The 18,083-nt window shown below is 40.7% G+C and overlaps 2 protein-coding genes across 4 annotated transcripts in view; one reads left to right on the top strand and one right to left on the bottom strand.

The window, feature by feature from the left end:
* The window catches only part of fam131bb (family with sequence similarity 131 member Bb), an 82,193-nt gene extending 75,217 nt beyond the window's left edge, over positions 1–6,976 (top strand). For 2 of the 3 annotated variants that reach the window (XM_079837522.1, XM_079837523.1), the window contains exon 8: positions 3,505–6,970. In XM_079837522.1, coding sequence (XP_079693648.1) covers positions 3,505–3,735 — 231 coding nt within the window. In that variant the 3' untranslated portion in view covers positions 3,736–6,970. Of the gene's footprint in view, positions 1–3,504 lie in introns of all 3 variants that reach the window. The other variant, XM_079837521.1, reaches the window with a different exon arrangement.
* A 2,773-nt stretch (positions 6,977–9,749) lies between these two features.
* The window catches only part of clcn1b (chloride channel, voltage-sensitive 1b), a 62,515-nt gene continuing 54,181 nt past the window's right edge, over positions 9,750–18,083 (bottom strand). Inside the window, exons 20-23 of the mRNA XM_079837479.1 lie at positions 17,972–18,016; positions 17,731–17,835; positions 11,778–11,864; positions 9,750–11,670 (exon numbers count right to left, since the gene is read on the bottom strand). Of these exons, the coding sequence (XP_079693605.1) occupies positions 11,296–11,670; positions 11,778–11,864; positions 17,731–17,835; positions 17,972–18,016 (612 nt within the window). The 3' untranslated portion in view covers positions 9,750–11,295. The remainder of the gene's footprint in view (positions 11,671–11,777; positions 11,865–17,730; positions 17,836–17,971; positions 18,017–18,083) is intronic.

Below are 18,083 nucleotides of genomic sequence, written 5' to 3'. Positions count from 1 at the left end.
ACAAAGAAAGCACCAGGCCCAGATGATGTTTCACCAGCCTGTCTGAAATCCTCCACAAAGATCTGCAACAGATCACTGGAGCTATGCAAAGTCCTTTCCTGCTTCAAATGCTCCACCATCATCTCCATCCTAAAGAAACTCAAAATCACAGGACTGAATGACTATAGACCTGTTGCTTTAACATCTGTGGTCATGAAGTCATTTTAAAGACTTATGCTGGCCCACCTGGACCCTTGCTGGATGCCCTGCAATTTGCTTATCGGGCAAACAAGTCTGTATATGATGCAGTCAACATGGGGCTGCACTGCATCTTGCAACATCTCTACAGACCTGGGACTTATGAGAGGATCCTGTTTGTGGACTTCAGCTTGGCTTTCAACACCAACACCCCAACACTACTCCAGACCAAACTAACCCAACTCTCTGTTCCTAGCTCCATCTGTCAATGGATCGCCAGCTTTCTGACAGCTAGGCAACAGCTAGTGAGACTGGGAAAATTCCCGTCCTACATCAGCACTGGCGCCCCCCAGGGATGTGTGCTCTCCCCACTGCTCTTCTCTGTCTCTGTCAAGATCCTGAAGTTTGCGGATGACCTTACACTCATTGGACTCGTCCAGGATGGTGACTAGTCTGTTTATAGACAGGAGGTTACTCAAAGAGCTGGCTGTGTAGTCACAACAACCTGGAGCTGAACACGCTTAAACCAGTGGGATGATTGATGATTGAAACACCCCAGCACTCCCCTCACTCACCATCATGAACAGCTCTGTGGCAACAGTGGAGTCATTCAGGTTCCTGGACCTGGACTACCATCTCTCAGGACCTGAATTGGGATACTCGCATATAGGCTCCATTTTGAAAAAGGCCCAACAGAGGATGTATTTCCTTCACCAGACGAGGGAGTACAAACTACTACAGGAGCTGCAGTCATAGAGTCTGTCTTCTGCAACTGTCTGGTTGGGCTTGGCTACCAAATCAGACCTCAGATAACTACAGTCGTTGGGGCAGTTGTGGCCTAATGGTTAGAGAGTCAGATTGGTAACCCGAAAGTTGCGGGTTTGATTCTCAATACCGGCAGGAAATGACTGAGGTGCCCTTAAGCAAGGCATCTAACCCCCAATCGCTCCCCAGGTGCCAAAGCAAAAATGGCTGTCCACTGCTCCGGTGTGTGTCCACGGTTTGCAGTGTGTGTTCACCTCTCACTACTCTTAATGTGTGTGCACTAACTTGGATGGGTTAAATGCAGAGGACAAAATCTGAGTATGGGATACTTGCCGTTCACATGTCACTTTCACTTTCACTTTCACTTACAGCGGATAGTCCGGACTGCTGGGAGAATCATTGGTACACCCCTTCCTACTCTCCAAGATCTGTACTCATCCAAAGTGAGTAAAAGGGCTGGCAAAATCACTCTGGACCCCTCACATCCAGGCCACTTCCTCTTTGAACTGTTTCTGTCTGGTCAGCGCTACAGAGCACTGAGCACCAGAACAGCCAGACACAAGAAAAGTTTCTCTCCTCAGGCCATCTACCTCATGAACAGTTAAAAACAATATTTATACTCATTTATTTAGCATACCATACCTTTTATTCAAATTCCCTTGCAATGTATATAGCATACCTGTACATACTACATATATTGCCTATTTGTTTATATTGTGTATTTTTGCTAAATTTATTTTTATTCACTTATTTTACTTTTTATTACGTATCTGTCTTGTCACTGTCATTCTATCTGTGCACTGGAATTTTCTGTCACCAAGACAAATTCCTTGTATGTGTAAGCATACTTGGCAATAAAGCTCATTCTGATTCTGATTGTTGAACAATGCAGTTCAAACTAGAGGTCTGCATTCCCGCAACTCATTCTGCATTCCCGATCAGTTTTCTTGCGGCGCGTGAGTAAATTTCCGAATCAAAGGCGGTGGCGGTCAGTAGCTCTGATGTACTTTGGACGGGAGAGGGGGGTCTGACAATAGCCCGGCCGCTCCTGACATCCTTTGACAACAGTGTATCCGCACTTGAACTTGAAATGAACAAAACTTTATGCAGTGGTTGCATTCACACAGTTCCCAGTTTCCTGCCCTAAACGACCTGGCAATAGGCTATGTGTTCTTTGCATCCCGTCCACGAGAGCATCTTCAGAGAGAACATTTAGCCTTTGTGGTCGGATTTTGGAAGAGAGACGTTCGGTACTGAAACAATCGTCAGTCAGCGACATTCTTGCATGGATGTTAAAAAAAAGATTTCATTTTGCAGTAGGCTATAGTTGGTAAGCCAACAGTTTTCGTTTATTTGCATTTTTGGCATATAATTTTGAGTGACAGATGTCGTATTTTATTTAGCCTATTTTTCCTCGGTGACATTGACAGTATGATGATTGTATAGCCAACTTTTTATATTTGTTATCCCTAGTCTCTCTTTCTGTAGGTGAAATTTAAATGTGAGATTCTGGAAACGAGATCTAAATTTAGTGCGATCGGACGGGTAAGGAAGAAAATCATTCCAAGCGGAAAGCAGGTGAACACAGTGAATTTTAAGCAGGAGAAAGGTGGGTGCTGAATAGAACCTAGCGGGAGCGGGACGAAAAAAAAACAGTCCTGCGCAGACCTCTAGTTCAAATGACAGAGGTGCAACCATATTACTATGTTTTCAGGAACCAGTCGCTAGTTAATTTCATCACTATAGTGGTTAAACAGCAAGTTATGTAGTTGTACAGGAAACGCAACCCTAGTTGGGTCGATCACATAAAAATGTTTTGATAGCAGTGCTTACACTTTTCATGGGAAACAACTTAAAGGGTTACTTCACCCAAAAAGGAAAATTGTCATTATTCCTCACCCTCATGTCGTTCCAAACCCGTAAGACCTTCATTCATCTTCGGAACACAAATTAAGATACTTTTGATGAAATCCGAGAGGTTTCTAAGCCACCCATAGGCAGCAACGTCATTGGAACTTTCAAGATCCAGAAAGGTAGTAAAGACATTGTTAAAATAGTCCATGTGACTCCAGTGGTTCAACCTTAATGTTATGAAGCGACGAGAATACTTTTTGTGCGCAAAACCCCCGCTTCCAGGTTCTACATCAAAACGCCGGCTCATTATTGGCCAGCTCCTGCGTCAGCATCACATGCATATGTCGTGATGCTCACGTGAACAGCATCGGCCAATAATGAGCCGGAGTTCTGCCGCAGAACCTGGAAGCGCTGCACTGTGTTTACTACGTGACTAGCGTAGGAGAATGACGTGGAAGAGAAGAGATTGTTGAACAAAGTCGTTATTTTGGGGTTTTTTTGCTCACAAAACGTATTTTTTTGGGTGAACTAACCCTTTAGAATTGACTTAACTGAACTACTACAAGTAATAATAAAACAACTTTTAGCATGGAGCTGTTTATTTGAGTGTCCCAAATCAAAACCTGTTTGGAAACTTACAAAACATTTGTTTTGTAATTTCGTTTAGTGAAATGACATACCCAGACTAATGTCCAGCCTCTTTTCCAGGAGGAAGATATAACGTTATGTATGGAACCAGAACCAGTGACATTAATTCCATCTCCAGTGTCGCAGAGAGAGGAAGTGACCTCAATGGGAGGAAGCAGTCCAGGTCAAGTCCCTGGAGAATTCATTACAGAGCGAAAGGCATCTGATGTCTCACCGTCTGTAATTGAAGAGCTTGAAGAAAAGGAGGAGGAGTCAGAATCCTTGCCTGTAAACATTACAGCAACCAACTAAAGTGGCCGGCGAGAGACTTGAGCTGGTTTTGATAGACATTTCAATCAGCGCAATCAAACAATATCAACTCCTATTTCAGGAATCAAACACTTATGATGGAATTAAAGTGACTGCTCGAACCCAAAGTGGAAAAGCAGAACTGAAACTGCGTACGTGAACACTATGATTTTTTTTAAGCCTTATATTATGGATGTCTGAAAAAGGAAGGCACAGAATGGAGTTGGGACTCTGAATGGAGAGAATTAGGAAAACTCACCAAGTTTGGAATGGAGCGATAGAGATGGAGGTATGTAATTCAGGAAGATGAATACGAAGAACATCCGGTTAAATATGTGCATGCTTTTACAAGGAGTGATGGCACTCGTTATTCAAAATAAAGACAATAAACTATAGTTAATACACCATAAGGATGATAATAATACAATTATTTTCTAAGAAAACAACAAAAAAACTAAATATGTAATTGTAAAATTGACAGTAACACAAGCTTTTTCATGCCCTCCAGAACTTCAGTTCCCACACAGACACTTACCATAAGATATCAAATAAGTGTAATTTGACAACACGCATTCTCTCTTTTCCTCTTTAAATAGATTTGGCCTTTTTTGAAAGTGTTCAGTTAAGGATGCTATTAGGAGGAACACAAGTTCAGTGTTTCTGTGCTGTGGAATGTTAAAATCTGAACTGAAACAAACCACTGCACAATCTACACAATTCTTTATATAATATGTAAGTTATTCAAGCCCTCAAAGACTCAAATACACATAAAGACAAGTGCATAGAGTTCAAAAGTCTGGGGTGAGTAAGATTTTGTAATGTTTTTTAAAGAACCCTCTTTTAGTCACGAAGGCTGCATTTATTTGATAAAACAAAATACAATAAAACGTCAATTTTGTGGAATATTATAACAATTTAAAATAGCCTTTTCTATGTTTGTATATTTTAAAATGTAATTCATTCCTGTGATCAAAGCTGAACTTTCAGCATCATTACTCCATACTTCAGTGTCACATGATCCTTCAGAAGTCATTTTAATATGCTGATTTGCTGCTAAAGAAACATTTCTCATCATTATTATCAACTGTTGAGAAGAGTTGTGCTATTTCAATATTTTCAGGATTCTTTGATGAATAAGAAGTTAAAAAACAAAATTTATTTGAAACAGAAATCTCATAGAAATGTCTTTACTGTCATCTCAGTTTATTTGAACAAAGCACACAATATAGTACCTTATACAAAGGAAGGAACCAATGACACATATACACATACACACACACACACACACAAATAAATTGATATAGATGTGATAGATAGTTATCAATCCAATTTAAAGGGATAGTTCACCCAAAAAGGAAAATTAGCCCATGATTTATTAACCCTCAAGTCATCCTAGGTGTATATGACATTCTTCTTTCAGACGAATATAATCAGAGTTATATTAAAAAAGTCCAGGCTAATCCAAGCATTAGAATTGCAGTAATAGTTGCTCTGTTTTTGAAGTCCATAGACTAGCTCCGGGGTGTTAATAAAGGCCTTCTGAAGCAAATCGATGCGTTTGTGTAAGAAAAATATCGATATTTAAAACTTTATCAAGTAAAGTTCCAGCCGATCGCCTTCCGTGGAAAAGTGTTGAATGTTGAAAGTGAAACTCAAGATGCGTACGTGACACGTGCATTTTTTACGGACTTCAAAAACAGAGCAAATATTACTGCTGTTATAATGCTTGGATTAGCCTGGACTTTTGTAATATAACTCAGATTTTATTCATCTGAAAGAAGAATGTCATATACACCTAGGATGACTTGAGGGTGAGTAAATCATGGGCTTTAAGGTAATAATATACTTAAATGATATATACTTTTGATCAATTAATTTGTAACCCTAACCGCAGCTGAATAAAAGTATTAATTTCTTTCAAACAAATATTGACCCCAAACTTTTGAACAGTAGTGTGCATACACAAATATACACACCTATACTTGTGCTCTATAAAGGCCAAAATGCAGTAACTACACCAACACTGGAACCGAGAAAAATTGAACTGACATTAATTTGATTTTCAATTTTAATGCTGTTTTGTTCCATTGTTCTTAAGCTAACTATAATTATTAAATCCCATCCCAACCCCATTTTCAAGTAGTACGAACGGTCACAAGTTGGTTTTATTTATTTTTGCCCTCACAAGTGTAAAGAAACAAGCTTTTTCATCCGCTTACGTGCACACAGATATATTTCATACTGGATTGTAACATAGCGTGCTTCCTTCTCTGTGTGTCTTTTGGCATGCATGATGTCTGTCATTGTACTCTGAAGTCCTATACAACACTTTATAGATATTTGCACTGGACCTCAGTACTCTGAGCTGAGCCTGAGATTACTCTGTGTGTTTAGCAATTTGATTTGCTGCGTAAAGGAGAGAAACGTTTGAAAAACCTTTTTGCACTTGCATTGGTTGTTGGGCGAAGGACAGATTGGAAACAAACTGTTTTATTAGACACAAAGGCACACTTCCCACTGTATTTGCAGAATTCTGATACCAAATTTCTTATTTTGTTTCACTCACATGGATTTTTTCTTTCTTTGGTTTAAATAGTCAAACCTTGACTTTAGAATGGTTTTGAAATATCTAGATTAAATGATCTCGGATCAAATGATTTGTTAACCTTAGCTTGTTTTTATAATAAATGAAAAATGAGAGGAGAAAGATGGATTGGTGATGCCTCGTAACCTCAAATTAACACTATAGTAAAGGGGATTTTTTTTCAGAACAGTCCTGTTGGCGACTCGTACATGTATTTCTTGTGCCACTTGCAGGATCAGTTCTCGAAGATTATTTTTATAATAAAGCATGTCATAATTTCTGATTTAAAAATATGTATTCCATTGCCTACAATTCTTTTCACTATATATCAAGGGGAGAATAGAACAGGACCTGGATCCACATACTGTAAATATCCAAGATATGAAGGGAAAATGGAAATGGACGTTGATCCGAGTTGAAAGTGACCTCATGAACAACTCAGGCCATTTGGAATTTTGAACCGCACAGGCGTCTTCCTGTTTGTCATGGGCACTGACTATTACAGTCACTGTGACGCTACAAACTTTGTGCTGACTGTGTGTTTGTATGTTAAGGGACGTGAAGCATATGCATCCCATAGTAGGTGCAGTCCGGTTCAGAAACAGAAGCTTCTGTACATCATTCTGCATTGTGAAGTCATGCATGATTCACCAAGGATTTAACAAAAAAAAGAAAAAGAAAAAAAACTGTCTACTGGATTTTATGACCGTTTCTTTGGAGGACACGGTACACTTTTGATGATTGTGTGTAATACAAACTTGGTGGCGAGAATAGCGTTAATAGCTATATTAAGTGTATTGACTTGAATTTATTTATGATTGATTATTTATGCAATGTTGGGACAATGTTTATTTTTCTACTGAATTGTGTGCACTCCCTCCTGTATATGTTGGGGTACATATTATTTCACTGCTGGGCTCCAGAGGAAGATCTGACCAATTTTTGTGTACAGTATATAAACATCTCATTGTATGTCATAAGGTTAATGTTTTAATATAAGTTTTTATTATATAACATCACCGAGTCGTTACATGTCGCAGTCCAACCATAAAACTGCAGCAAAACTGCAGAATTTTTATTACATGAAGCATACAGAACTCCGAAAGTTGCTCACGTGAAATAATATGTGCCCATTTATTTATTTAAAAATTATAGGAGAGGGATTCAACTTTGAAGCCTGTATGATATCTATTTGTTATTTTGAGATTAATACCTTTTGTTGTAATGGTATCACACTGGTTTGGTGAGAATGTCATACATGTGGTCATCCATCTTCCTCTGGTTTTATTTGAAAATTTGCTTCACAAGTCACAAAAATAAAAGATTCATCCTGAATTCGGACCCATATGCTAGCATACCACTGTGAGCGATGGAAACGTTTAGTTTTGAATCATTTAAATAGCCTACAGCTGATTAACATTTTATTCAATTAAATAACAATAGGCCTACGTTTCCTACATTCGAGTTTGACAATGATGTGCAAACGTGGACGTTTTGCATCTCTAAAGTATAAAATGAATAGCCGGAAAATAGTCAATCTACTCACCTTTTTAGCGAGAAACTCAATCATTCAAGTCCTCGATCATTCACGCGTTCTCGTAGTATCAGACAGAGTTGCCAGGTTTTCACAACAAAACCCGCCCAATTGCTACTCAAAACAGCCCAATCGCGTTTCAGGGGGGGGTTCCCCGGTAAAAATCGCATTCGGGGGTAAAATATGCCGACATAAAAAACTGCCCGCAGCAACAGTGTTAAAGTAGCCCAATTGGCCTATCAGAAATGTCCCACTTTAAGCAACAGACGTCACGTTCACATGTTGACCACATGATGTCTCCATGACACAACGAGAGCATATCGAGTTTTTGTGTCAATTATGGCTAAAACAGAATAAAATTAACATAATCGCTTTGAAAACAGATGACGTAAAGCAAAAACGAAGGTATCCTATTATTACATAAACTTAATGTCTAATACGAAAGTTTGTTTTTACGTTTATGCTAATTGGAAGTGACGTCAAATAACGCGTCTCGCTGAGGTTGCGGTTGATCGATGTGTAGGCTGCCCAGGTCGTTCACAGGTCGAATTTCCGACTTTGAATGGCGTTCCCGACGTTATTTCCAAGAATGAGGTGGGAAAAATCCAAATTCCGAGTTGTCTGGAACGCAGCATTAAGTCATGACTTGAAAATTTCTTGGCTTATACTTGCTATCTCACAAGCAAGTAGGCTAGCACCACTTGTTCTTTCCTGGAAGCTGTTCTTTTGGAACTTTTTCCACCTCACAATTGCGAGTTTATATCTCGCAATTCCAATATAAACTCATAACTGCGTCTCATAATTTTTTTCCCCAGAATGCTGTTTACATCTCACAATTTTGTGTCTGTCTTGCATTTTTGCTAAAAAATTGTGAGATAAAAACTCGGAAAGCTGCAATTAACTTTTTAAAAATTGCTGAAAACAAGATTCCGTAGATTTGGCATCATTGTAGCTATTAGAAAATTATTCGAAATTGTGAGATAAAAATTGGAATTGCAAGAAAGCATGGGAGAATTGTAAATTATAAATATATTTTCAAGCTTCCGTAGTGTTGTATAGCTAAAACCGTCACTTTAGTGTATCTTTAGCGCATCACAGACAATTTTTCTCATTTCATACAAACTCAGCTGGTGCCATCTTACAATTCAGTTATCGATTGTATTGAAAATTACCTCAGACGACTTCAGTTTTACTGTAAAGCGGTTGCAGTGTTCATCTTGTTGCTAGTCCGGTTGTATATTTTAAAGATTGTAAAATAATTTCGGAATCAAATTAAAATTCAGTTTGCTCATCATTGCAAAACAAATAACAAGACCCCAATGCTCTGACTGTACATTATTTCTTTTTAAGTCACACATAAGCATACTATGTCACCTGAGGGATATTAAACGACCTTTACGTTCCTCATCCATGATTCTGTGCCTGTAATCCCACTACCATATTTTCACCATCTGAAATATGCCTCAAAGATTTCAACCATATAATCAACCCATTGAAACGACATGCCAATCACACAAAGCCAGGTAATACTACTGCAACCAAAGGAGTGATGTCATGTCTTTTATTGCTTTTTATGTAAGATAAGGTATACGAATGAATAAATAACAAAAAGCCAAATGTGCTTAGTTGGATGTAGTTGTTTATCATTTGTGTTTACAGACTAACTGATTTCAAATGGATTTTTTTTGTAAGATTCTACTGCCATCTTTCACTACAAAACTGTCTGTTGGCATGATGCTGTAACTGGTCCTTTATTCTACCTCTCTCCGTTCTGTGAACTTGTGTACTTGTCTTTCTCTCCTCTCTCTTTCCCTTCGTATGTTATCTGTCTATTACTCAAACCCCGTGTTGTCTCCTCTTGGTGGAAGAATCATATTCAGAACAATGTATACTTTGGATAAGAAACAGTCATGATAAAATTTGTTTATGAGAACAGTGAAATACATGGATTCAACATGTTCAGCAAGCAATACAGACACAAATCCATTCATGTGGGACTGACTGAGCTGTAAGAGGTGTGAAATAAGAAGTGCTCTGTGACACGTATATCTATGCATGCTTTACTGAAGGTTATAAGATGGTTCTTCCAATGTGCTCTTCCTCCATCGAACTCTCTAACCCATCTCTTCTTCCTGCACGAACAAAACACCTCCCTGACCTTCAAGAATATTGCTATTTCTTTAATTTTCCCGAAAAAATAATGAAGAAACAAATAAATGAAGCAAACAAAGCATAATTGCGCACTTTGTGTATTTTTAAGACGTGGCAAAAAAGTCTGCATGCTATTGAGACCGTTAAAACACAATTATAGACTTAATTATAGAATAAAAATTCATCTGATATTCAACAGAATAATCAAACAAAGATTCAATGATAATGACTTTGCAGCTTAAATTATGCAGTAAACAAAACCGTTTCATAATGAATGACTAGTGCTTAAAGGAATATTCCAGGCACTATTTGTGGCATAATGTTGATTACCCACAAATTAATTTCACTTTTTCTTTTTTTTAAAAAGAGAAAAAATCACGGTTACAGTGAGGCACATACAATGGAAGTGAGTGGGGGCAATACATTAATGGTAATATTATAATAAGCCATATGATGTAAAAACTATGCGTTAACATGTTTTAGTAAGGACAACATGTTTTTATATTATTATATTTGAAACATTTGTGCCATTCACTTCCATTGTAAGTACCTCACTGTATCATTGATTTTTATTTTTTTAAGAAAATTTGAGATTCTTTTTTTTTGTGGTAATCAACATTAATACAAAATTGTTATTTTAGTATTATGTATATACTATTATAGCATTTATTAACATTTTGAATTGGCTTTTATTTTTATATTAGTTTTAATTTGAATAATTTCATGATTCTGACAGTTTAGTCATAGTTAACTATGCGCTGTATTGAACCTTGAATATTCCTTCAAATTTCACATTTACGGTATAAAAAATGAAACCTAAAATGTGCTTTATGTGGCAACATTTAAATGAGCAATTCAAAATATTTATTATGACTGAATGAACCTGAATACATTGGGTTACACCAAGACAAGTAGTTTTTAAGGGTCAGATCAGGTATAAATAGCTCAAGGTAACAAATCTTTCATTTTTACAGCGACATAATATGAAGTACAGCAGACAAACACTGAGATGGATTGGCAATAAGGGAGGAAGACATTCAGTGAGATGTGTCAGACCGACTGTCCATATGTACAAATGTAAGAGACCAAAAAAAAACTAAACTAAACTGAATAAAAACATCTAGAAAGAGTGAGCATAAGAGTCCTGTCCGGAGAAAGTAGAGAATCAACCAAAAAGTCTGATGGTGCAGCTCTCGTGCACCGCTGCGGCCCGTGCTAGGCTCAAAGGCAGCACCATAATAGGGTTTGCCTCCCCCTGGAGGGCTGAATTACAGTAAATTACAAACCAATAGACCTATAAAGGCTCCTCATCACTCTCTCTATCAGCATCTGCCCCTCCTTCAGGCGCAGAATGAAGAGAGGAGAGAGGGAGTGGGGAAGAAGTAGGGGAAGGCAATTGCTCCTGAGAGGTGCTGACGATACTTCTGCTGCTGTTGCCGGTGGGGATATCACACTCTTTCTCGGCTGTCTGGATACAACTACTAACTGACTCCTCTTTAGTCTCTCTTTTCACGTCCTCGCTCCACAGCTCTCTGTCCCGTGTGGGAGAGGACTGGACGGAAGGGGAATGAGAAGGCTTTTTGGCCTTGCGCCTCGCGTCTCTGAAACTGGCCAGAGGGGGACGCAGTCTCACTCCGCTACGAGTCGAACCCTCGATTGCTTTCTGGAGCTGGGTGTGAAAAAGAGAGAGGAGCAGAATTATTTACTCAGACACACCAGCATTCGACAGAACGAATGTAAATATAAACATAGACACAGGCGGTAAATCATCTGTACCTCTTTTAGTGCGACCACCCCAACCAGTTTACCAATACTGGTTACATATGCATGACTGAGACCCAGCAGAGAGAATAGGGTGTGAGTCTGAAACAAACAAGCAAACATTAAATGTATGTGATTAATTCAGAATTCTTAACACTTTACAAAAATGAATGAAGTATGCAAATTTACGTCATTAACGGAATTTATATAATGCAGATTGCGATCAGATCATTTTAAGCCGCTAAAGCAGACTGAACTCATGAAATAGCGTATGTATGACACGCCAATTCGGCGTACTATCAAGACGCATTATCGCTTTTTAGCGTGTTTATCAACGCCGTTTCATTCTATCCCCCTACACTGCCCCTACCCCTAAACCTACCCATCACACACACACATACACACACACACACACTGCCCCTGCCCCTAAACCTACCCATCACAAGAAACATTTTCAAAAAAACATCATTTAGTATGTTTATACATTTACATTCACGCGGAATCACACAGCGTAGACATACACGCGGAATCACACAGCGTTGACATACACGCGGAATCACACGGCGTAGACATATACGCGGAATCACACGGCGTGGACATTCATGCTGAGATTGTGGTTCGTTTCGGCGTACACATACACGTGGAATGACACGGCGTAGACATACACACGGATAGCTCAAAATGCATACAGATAACACGCCATTTGGCTTTAGAAAGTGGCGTGTACGTTTACGCAAAGTCATGATGTCATGTTGGCTAAACTCTGGGAAAGTTTTCAAAGTCCAGTGATCCAGTAAGTGAATGCACTCAAAAAATCAGTCCAAAACAGCGCTAATGTAAAGAAAATGTTCTCTGAATAGGGAACGAGACACTGCGATGATGCAATAGGAACACCCTTGGGGCAGTGCTGATTGTCTGAACCCATATAGAATCACACCAATTCATTGGCTGATGGCGCGGGCGCCTCCCCAGCAGCGCCCCGTCAATCACTCTTATACAGTGAACGCGTCATCTGCTCCTCAGATTTTCTACCGAAGAAGCCCCTTCGCCAGTGAGAGGAACTTGGCTGTGAATGCAGCGTCTCGTTCCCTATTCAGAGAACATGGGTTACGCAAGTAATCCAAGATGTACTCTTTCATAGGTTCACTCGCTGCTACGTAGCGATGACGCAATGGAAACAATATACTACAAACGCCAAGCTAAGCGCTAGACCAACCTGGACCAGAGGACCAACCTGCCACCACACAAATATCCTCCAAAAGAACTCCTCTAAATAGAGTCTGGGAAGACACGATACTCCTAGTAGAGTGAACTTTAACGCCCAGAGGTGTCTCTAAGCCAAAGAGATTGCGTCTCTCACCAAGCGAGATCCTGTGCTTAGATGTGGCGAGCCCTCTGCAGCTGGCCCCAAAGCTTAAAAACAACTGAGGCGACTTCCGCCACTGGCCAGAGCCGTCCACATAGACGTTTAAAGCCTGAACAGGGCAAAGCAAATTAAGCTTGAGACCAAGAGATCGGAGGTGGTGGAGAAGGACGTCCCTGTGACGACACACCAACTCTCTGGATTGAGCCAGAATTACGCAGTCTAGGTAATTTAGTACACAAATGCCCTGGAGTTTCAAGGGGGCCATAGCTGCATCCATGTACTTAGAGAACATCCGCTGAGCCAAAGCTAGACCAAATGGAAGGACCCGATACTGGTATGCCTTTCCCCCAAACTCCTCCTGTCCCCTGTTCGAATCTGCACCAGGATAGTTTTTAATGTCAGCATCTTGAACTTTCATTTGTAGAGGGAAAAATTCAGGCGACGCAGGTCCAATATGGGGCACAGACCCCCGTCCTTCTTTGGGACGAGAAAGTAGAGGCTGAAAAAGCCGTGGTTCAAGTCCGAAGGAGGAACCTCCTCTATCGCTCCCTTCAGGAGGAGGGACATCACTTCCTGCAGCAGAACAGAAACTTCTAGGGCGCTGTTCGTTACAGTGGGGTGAACGCCATTGAAGCAAGGAGGATTGCGGCGGAACTAGAGAGTGTATCCAAATTAGATCATGTGGAGAACCCGGTGTGACACGCCTGGCAGAAGTCTTCATGCTGCCAGGTGGTAAAAACAAGAGTTGCGCGGGAACAGGCTCTTGCAGGAGCCCCGCCACCAGACTGCTTCTGTGGCTGCCAGCAAGAGGCAGTGGGCACAGAGATAAAGCAGCTGGAGGAGGGCCTGTGACGTCCTCTGACTACGAAGAATGGACCATAAGGGCCACTGAGGAGGTCTCTCTCATTCCGGGGTCTAGCTTAGAGGCTGGAGCATTCGACATGGGGAGAAAGCCAGATGCGTCTTCATCCTTCAATACTGGAAGATGTTGACTCTGTATCCCCAAGCACGCATGGCGGGGGGTATAATAGATTTTGATCTGGAGAGCATCTCAAGGTGGAACAGATACACTTCAATAGTCTGTCCCTCCCTTATGAGATGAGGGTAGCTCTCCGTTTCCTGACCCATAGATCAGGAACGCCCCAGGGAATCTGAAGGTCAACTCCTGCAAGGTGGGGGATGTCTCGTCCTCATCACTCCTTCTAGAGGCCTCTTTCCTGTGTGCGAAGTGGTCCTGGGCGCAGAGTAGGAGGTTCCTGAGCCCTCCAAGGCATAAATTGCTTGAGGCCAGCAGATTGCATCTTAGTAGTTTGGAATTTGTCGACCACTGAGGTGACTGCTTCTCCAAACAAACCTGATTGGTAGATAGGGGCTTATTTGCACGCAGTGCCAAGTCGGTAGCTCTGCGGAGCTCCTTGACTGCTTCAGGTGAAACGCCCCCACCCTCGTCCATTTCCTTAAGGACATCTTCTCGGTAGGCCTGAAGAATGGCCATGGTATAAAGTGGTATACCCACCTGACCAGGCGCCATGTAGGATATTTCTACGAGGGCGGAAATGATCCTACAGGGCTTAGAAGCAAGAAAAGGGCCGATTTCCAGGAAGGAGTGGAAGAAGGCGAAAGGTGAGTGGCCAGTGTGTCCTCAACCGCTGGAATGCATGTATTGCCCTGCTCCACAGAACCAACCAGGTAAGTCAGCAACCGCCGCATTAGTAAGACAAGCGGAGAAAGTCTGCTTCCAGGGCCTTGAAATCTCGCAGTGAAGGTCGCTGAAAAATGTCAGCTTTCTTCTAATGGGGCGCAAAGTGGATTGGACACTCAGAAAATGCTCGTCAAGTTTGGAGGACTGAGAATCGAGAGGCTCGTGAGGCCACTTAATGTTACGTTTCTCAGTAGCACGAGTTAGCACGTCAACAAGCTCAGTGTAGGCAAAAATCTGAAGAAGAAAAATCTGAGGAGCAGATGGTATAAGAGTGAGTGGCGTGGCACTGCTGTGAAGGCGCCCGCACCATCAGCCAATGATTTGCCGTGATTCTATACGGGTTGAGACAATCAGCACCGCCCCAAGGCCGTTCCCATTGTATCATCACTACGCAGCGTTGAATGAACCTATGAAAGAGAAACAACTGGAGTAAAGACAGTTTACGGTTTGATATTCAGATTTCACTTGGCTATATATATATATTGCATGTCATTCTTGATGATTTGTGAATTCAGGTGACATGGTCCTCTCAGTGGGTTTTTTTCATAGTGACTCATAGTGAATACATATAGCTACAAAAGTCGGACCCTTAGAAAACTGAAACTAGGGTCATCTTGACCTGTGAATTTTTTCACAGCAAAGCACTTGTCCATTAACCCCTTGGTAAGTCCGCTAGTCAGAAATGTGAAAATTAGCCGTTCTTCATGTTTAATGTCTATTGCCAATAAACTGTGTTAATGCAGAATCGCTTGTTTTAGATTGAACCTGATTTGTAAAAAAAAATGCATTTATCGCATTTCAGTGTTTCTAACTGCTCTGTCCTCTTTTTCTTGTGTTATAATGATAAACAGGTTGTGCCAATGGCAGTCCAAGCCATTAGATAAATCAGCTTATAAGTTTAAAAATGGTCATCTAGTCGGTTCATGCTAGGCTGTGATTTGTGAAATATTTCACAATACATTTTTTGTCAGTTAACCCTTTCCTGAGTCATTAACTTCACTTTTCTGACTTGTGAAATCTTTCACAGTGCAGTTTTGGTCAGTTAACCTTTTCTTGCGTCCCTAGCATCACTATTCTGATTTGTGAAAACTTTCACAGTAGAGTTTTAGCCAGGTAATCCTTCACTGAGTTCTTAACTTTACTATTATGATTTGTGAAATAATTTGTTAATGATTTGTATGCTTAATTTCATAAGTATGCGATTAATCTCACAAAAGGGTGCGATTAATCACAATTAAAAATGTTAATTTATTCACAGCCCTAAAATATATGTATTTACCTAATTTAAAGACCTGCTAACGACCAGATTTGCATTATGTTCTGATACGTAAAACCATAAAATATACACTCACCTAAAGGATTATTAGGAACACCTGTTCAATTTCTCATTAATGCAATTATCTAATCAACCAATCACATGGCAGTTGCTTCAATGCATTTAGGGGTGTGGTCCTGGTCAAGACAATCTCCTGAACTCCAAACTGAATGTCAGAATGGGAAAGAAAGGTGATTTAAGCAATTTTGAGCGTGGCACGGTTGTTGGTGACAGACGGGCCAGTCTGAGTATTTCACAATCTGCTCAGTTACTGGGATTTTCACGCACAACTATTTCTAGGGTTTACAAAGAATGGTGTGAAAAGGGAAAAACATCCAGTATGCGGCAGTCCTGTGGGCGAAAATGCCTTGTTGATGCAAGAGGTCAGAGGAGAATGGGCCGACTGATTCAAGCTGATAGAAGAGCAACTTTGACTGAAATAACCACTCGTTACAACCGAGGTATGCAGCAAAGCATTTGTGAAGCCACAACATGCACAACCTTAAGGCGGATGGGCTACAACAGCAGAAGACCCCACCAGGTACCACTCATCTCCATTACAAATAGGAAAAAGAGGCTACAATTTGCACAAGCTCACCAAAATTGGACAGTTGAAGACTGGAAAAATTTTGCCTAATCTGATGAGTCTCGATTTCTGTTGAGACATTCATATGGTATAGTCAGAATTTGGCGTAAACAGAATGAGAACATGGATCCATCATGCCTTGTTACCACTGTGCAGGCTGGTGGTGGTGGTGTAATGGTGTGGGGGATGTTTTCTTGGCACACTTTAGGCCCCTTAGTGCCAATTGGGCATCGTTTAAATGCCACGGCCTACCTGAGCATTGATTCTGACCATGTCCATCCCTTTATGACCACCATGTACCCATCCTCTGATGGCTACTTCCAGCAGGATAATGCACCATGTCACAAAGCTCGAATAATTTCAAATTGGTTTCTTGAACATGACAATGAGTTCACTGTACTAAAATGGCCCCCACAGTCACCAGATCTCAACCCAATAGAGCATCTTTGGGATGTGGTGGAACGGGAGCTTCGTGCCCTGGATGTGCATCCCACAAATCTCCATCCACTGCAAGATGCTATCCTATCAATATGGGCCAATATTTCTAAAGAATGCTTTTAGCACCTTGTTGAATCAATGCCACGTAGAATTAAGGCAGTTCTGAAGGCGAAAGGGGGTCAAACACAGTATTAGTATGGTGTTCCTAATAATCCTTTAGGTGAGTGTATATACCCACACTGAGATCTAATCTCACCATTATTGAGTCTGTCTGGGATTACATAGGAAACAGAAAAAAAACAAGACAGACTAAATCCAGAAGAACTGTGGCAAAGTCTCCAAGACACTTGAAGAAACCGACCTGCAAAGCTAAATGAAAAACTGCACCTAGGACAAAGGCTGTTTCAAACGCAAAGGGTGAAAAAAAAATTTCCCAGAGGGCATGAAATAATGAGGACTGACATTCATATACAGATAAAAGACTAATTCATAATTCACTTGAAAAGATATAAATCCTCAACATAATACACAGTATTTCATATGTGATTTCAATCGGATTACCTTATGCAAAGATGTTCTCTCAACCAGCTGAAAAGGTGAGGGGTCAACACGGATCTGATCAATGTCAATCGGCTTATCCAGCTCTTCCTCTTCCCAGGCTTTGATCTGAACACCCCAATACAACATAATCAGGGTCATAATGTCACTACGAGTGACTGACAGCTCACAGATCGCTCTGGAATTGATGTGCTAATTGTGGCCGTCAGTCTGAACTGCAGTGGTAATAAATTCATCACTCTACCTCTTCAGGAGTCAGGTTATCAGCAACAGGAGGAGCTGCAGGACTCTACAGAGAGACAGAAAAATACAGAGGAATGAGAGGTAGAAGGAGAGTCAGAAGTAGTACATGAATG

The sequence above is a fragment of the Gobio gobio genome (genome assembly GCF_949357685.1).
Source record: "Gobio gobio genome assembly, chromosome: 15".
Lineage (NCBI taxonomy): Eukaryota > Metazoa > Chordata > Actinopteri > Cypriniformes > Gobionidae > Gobio > Gobio gobio.
This window is presented reverse-complemented; position numbering and strand designations above follow the sequence as displayed.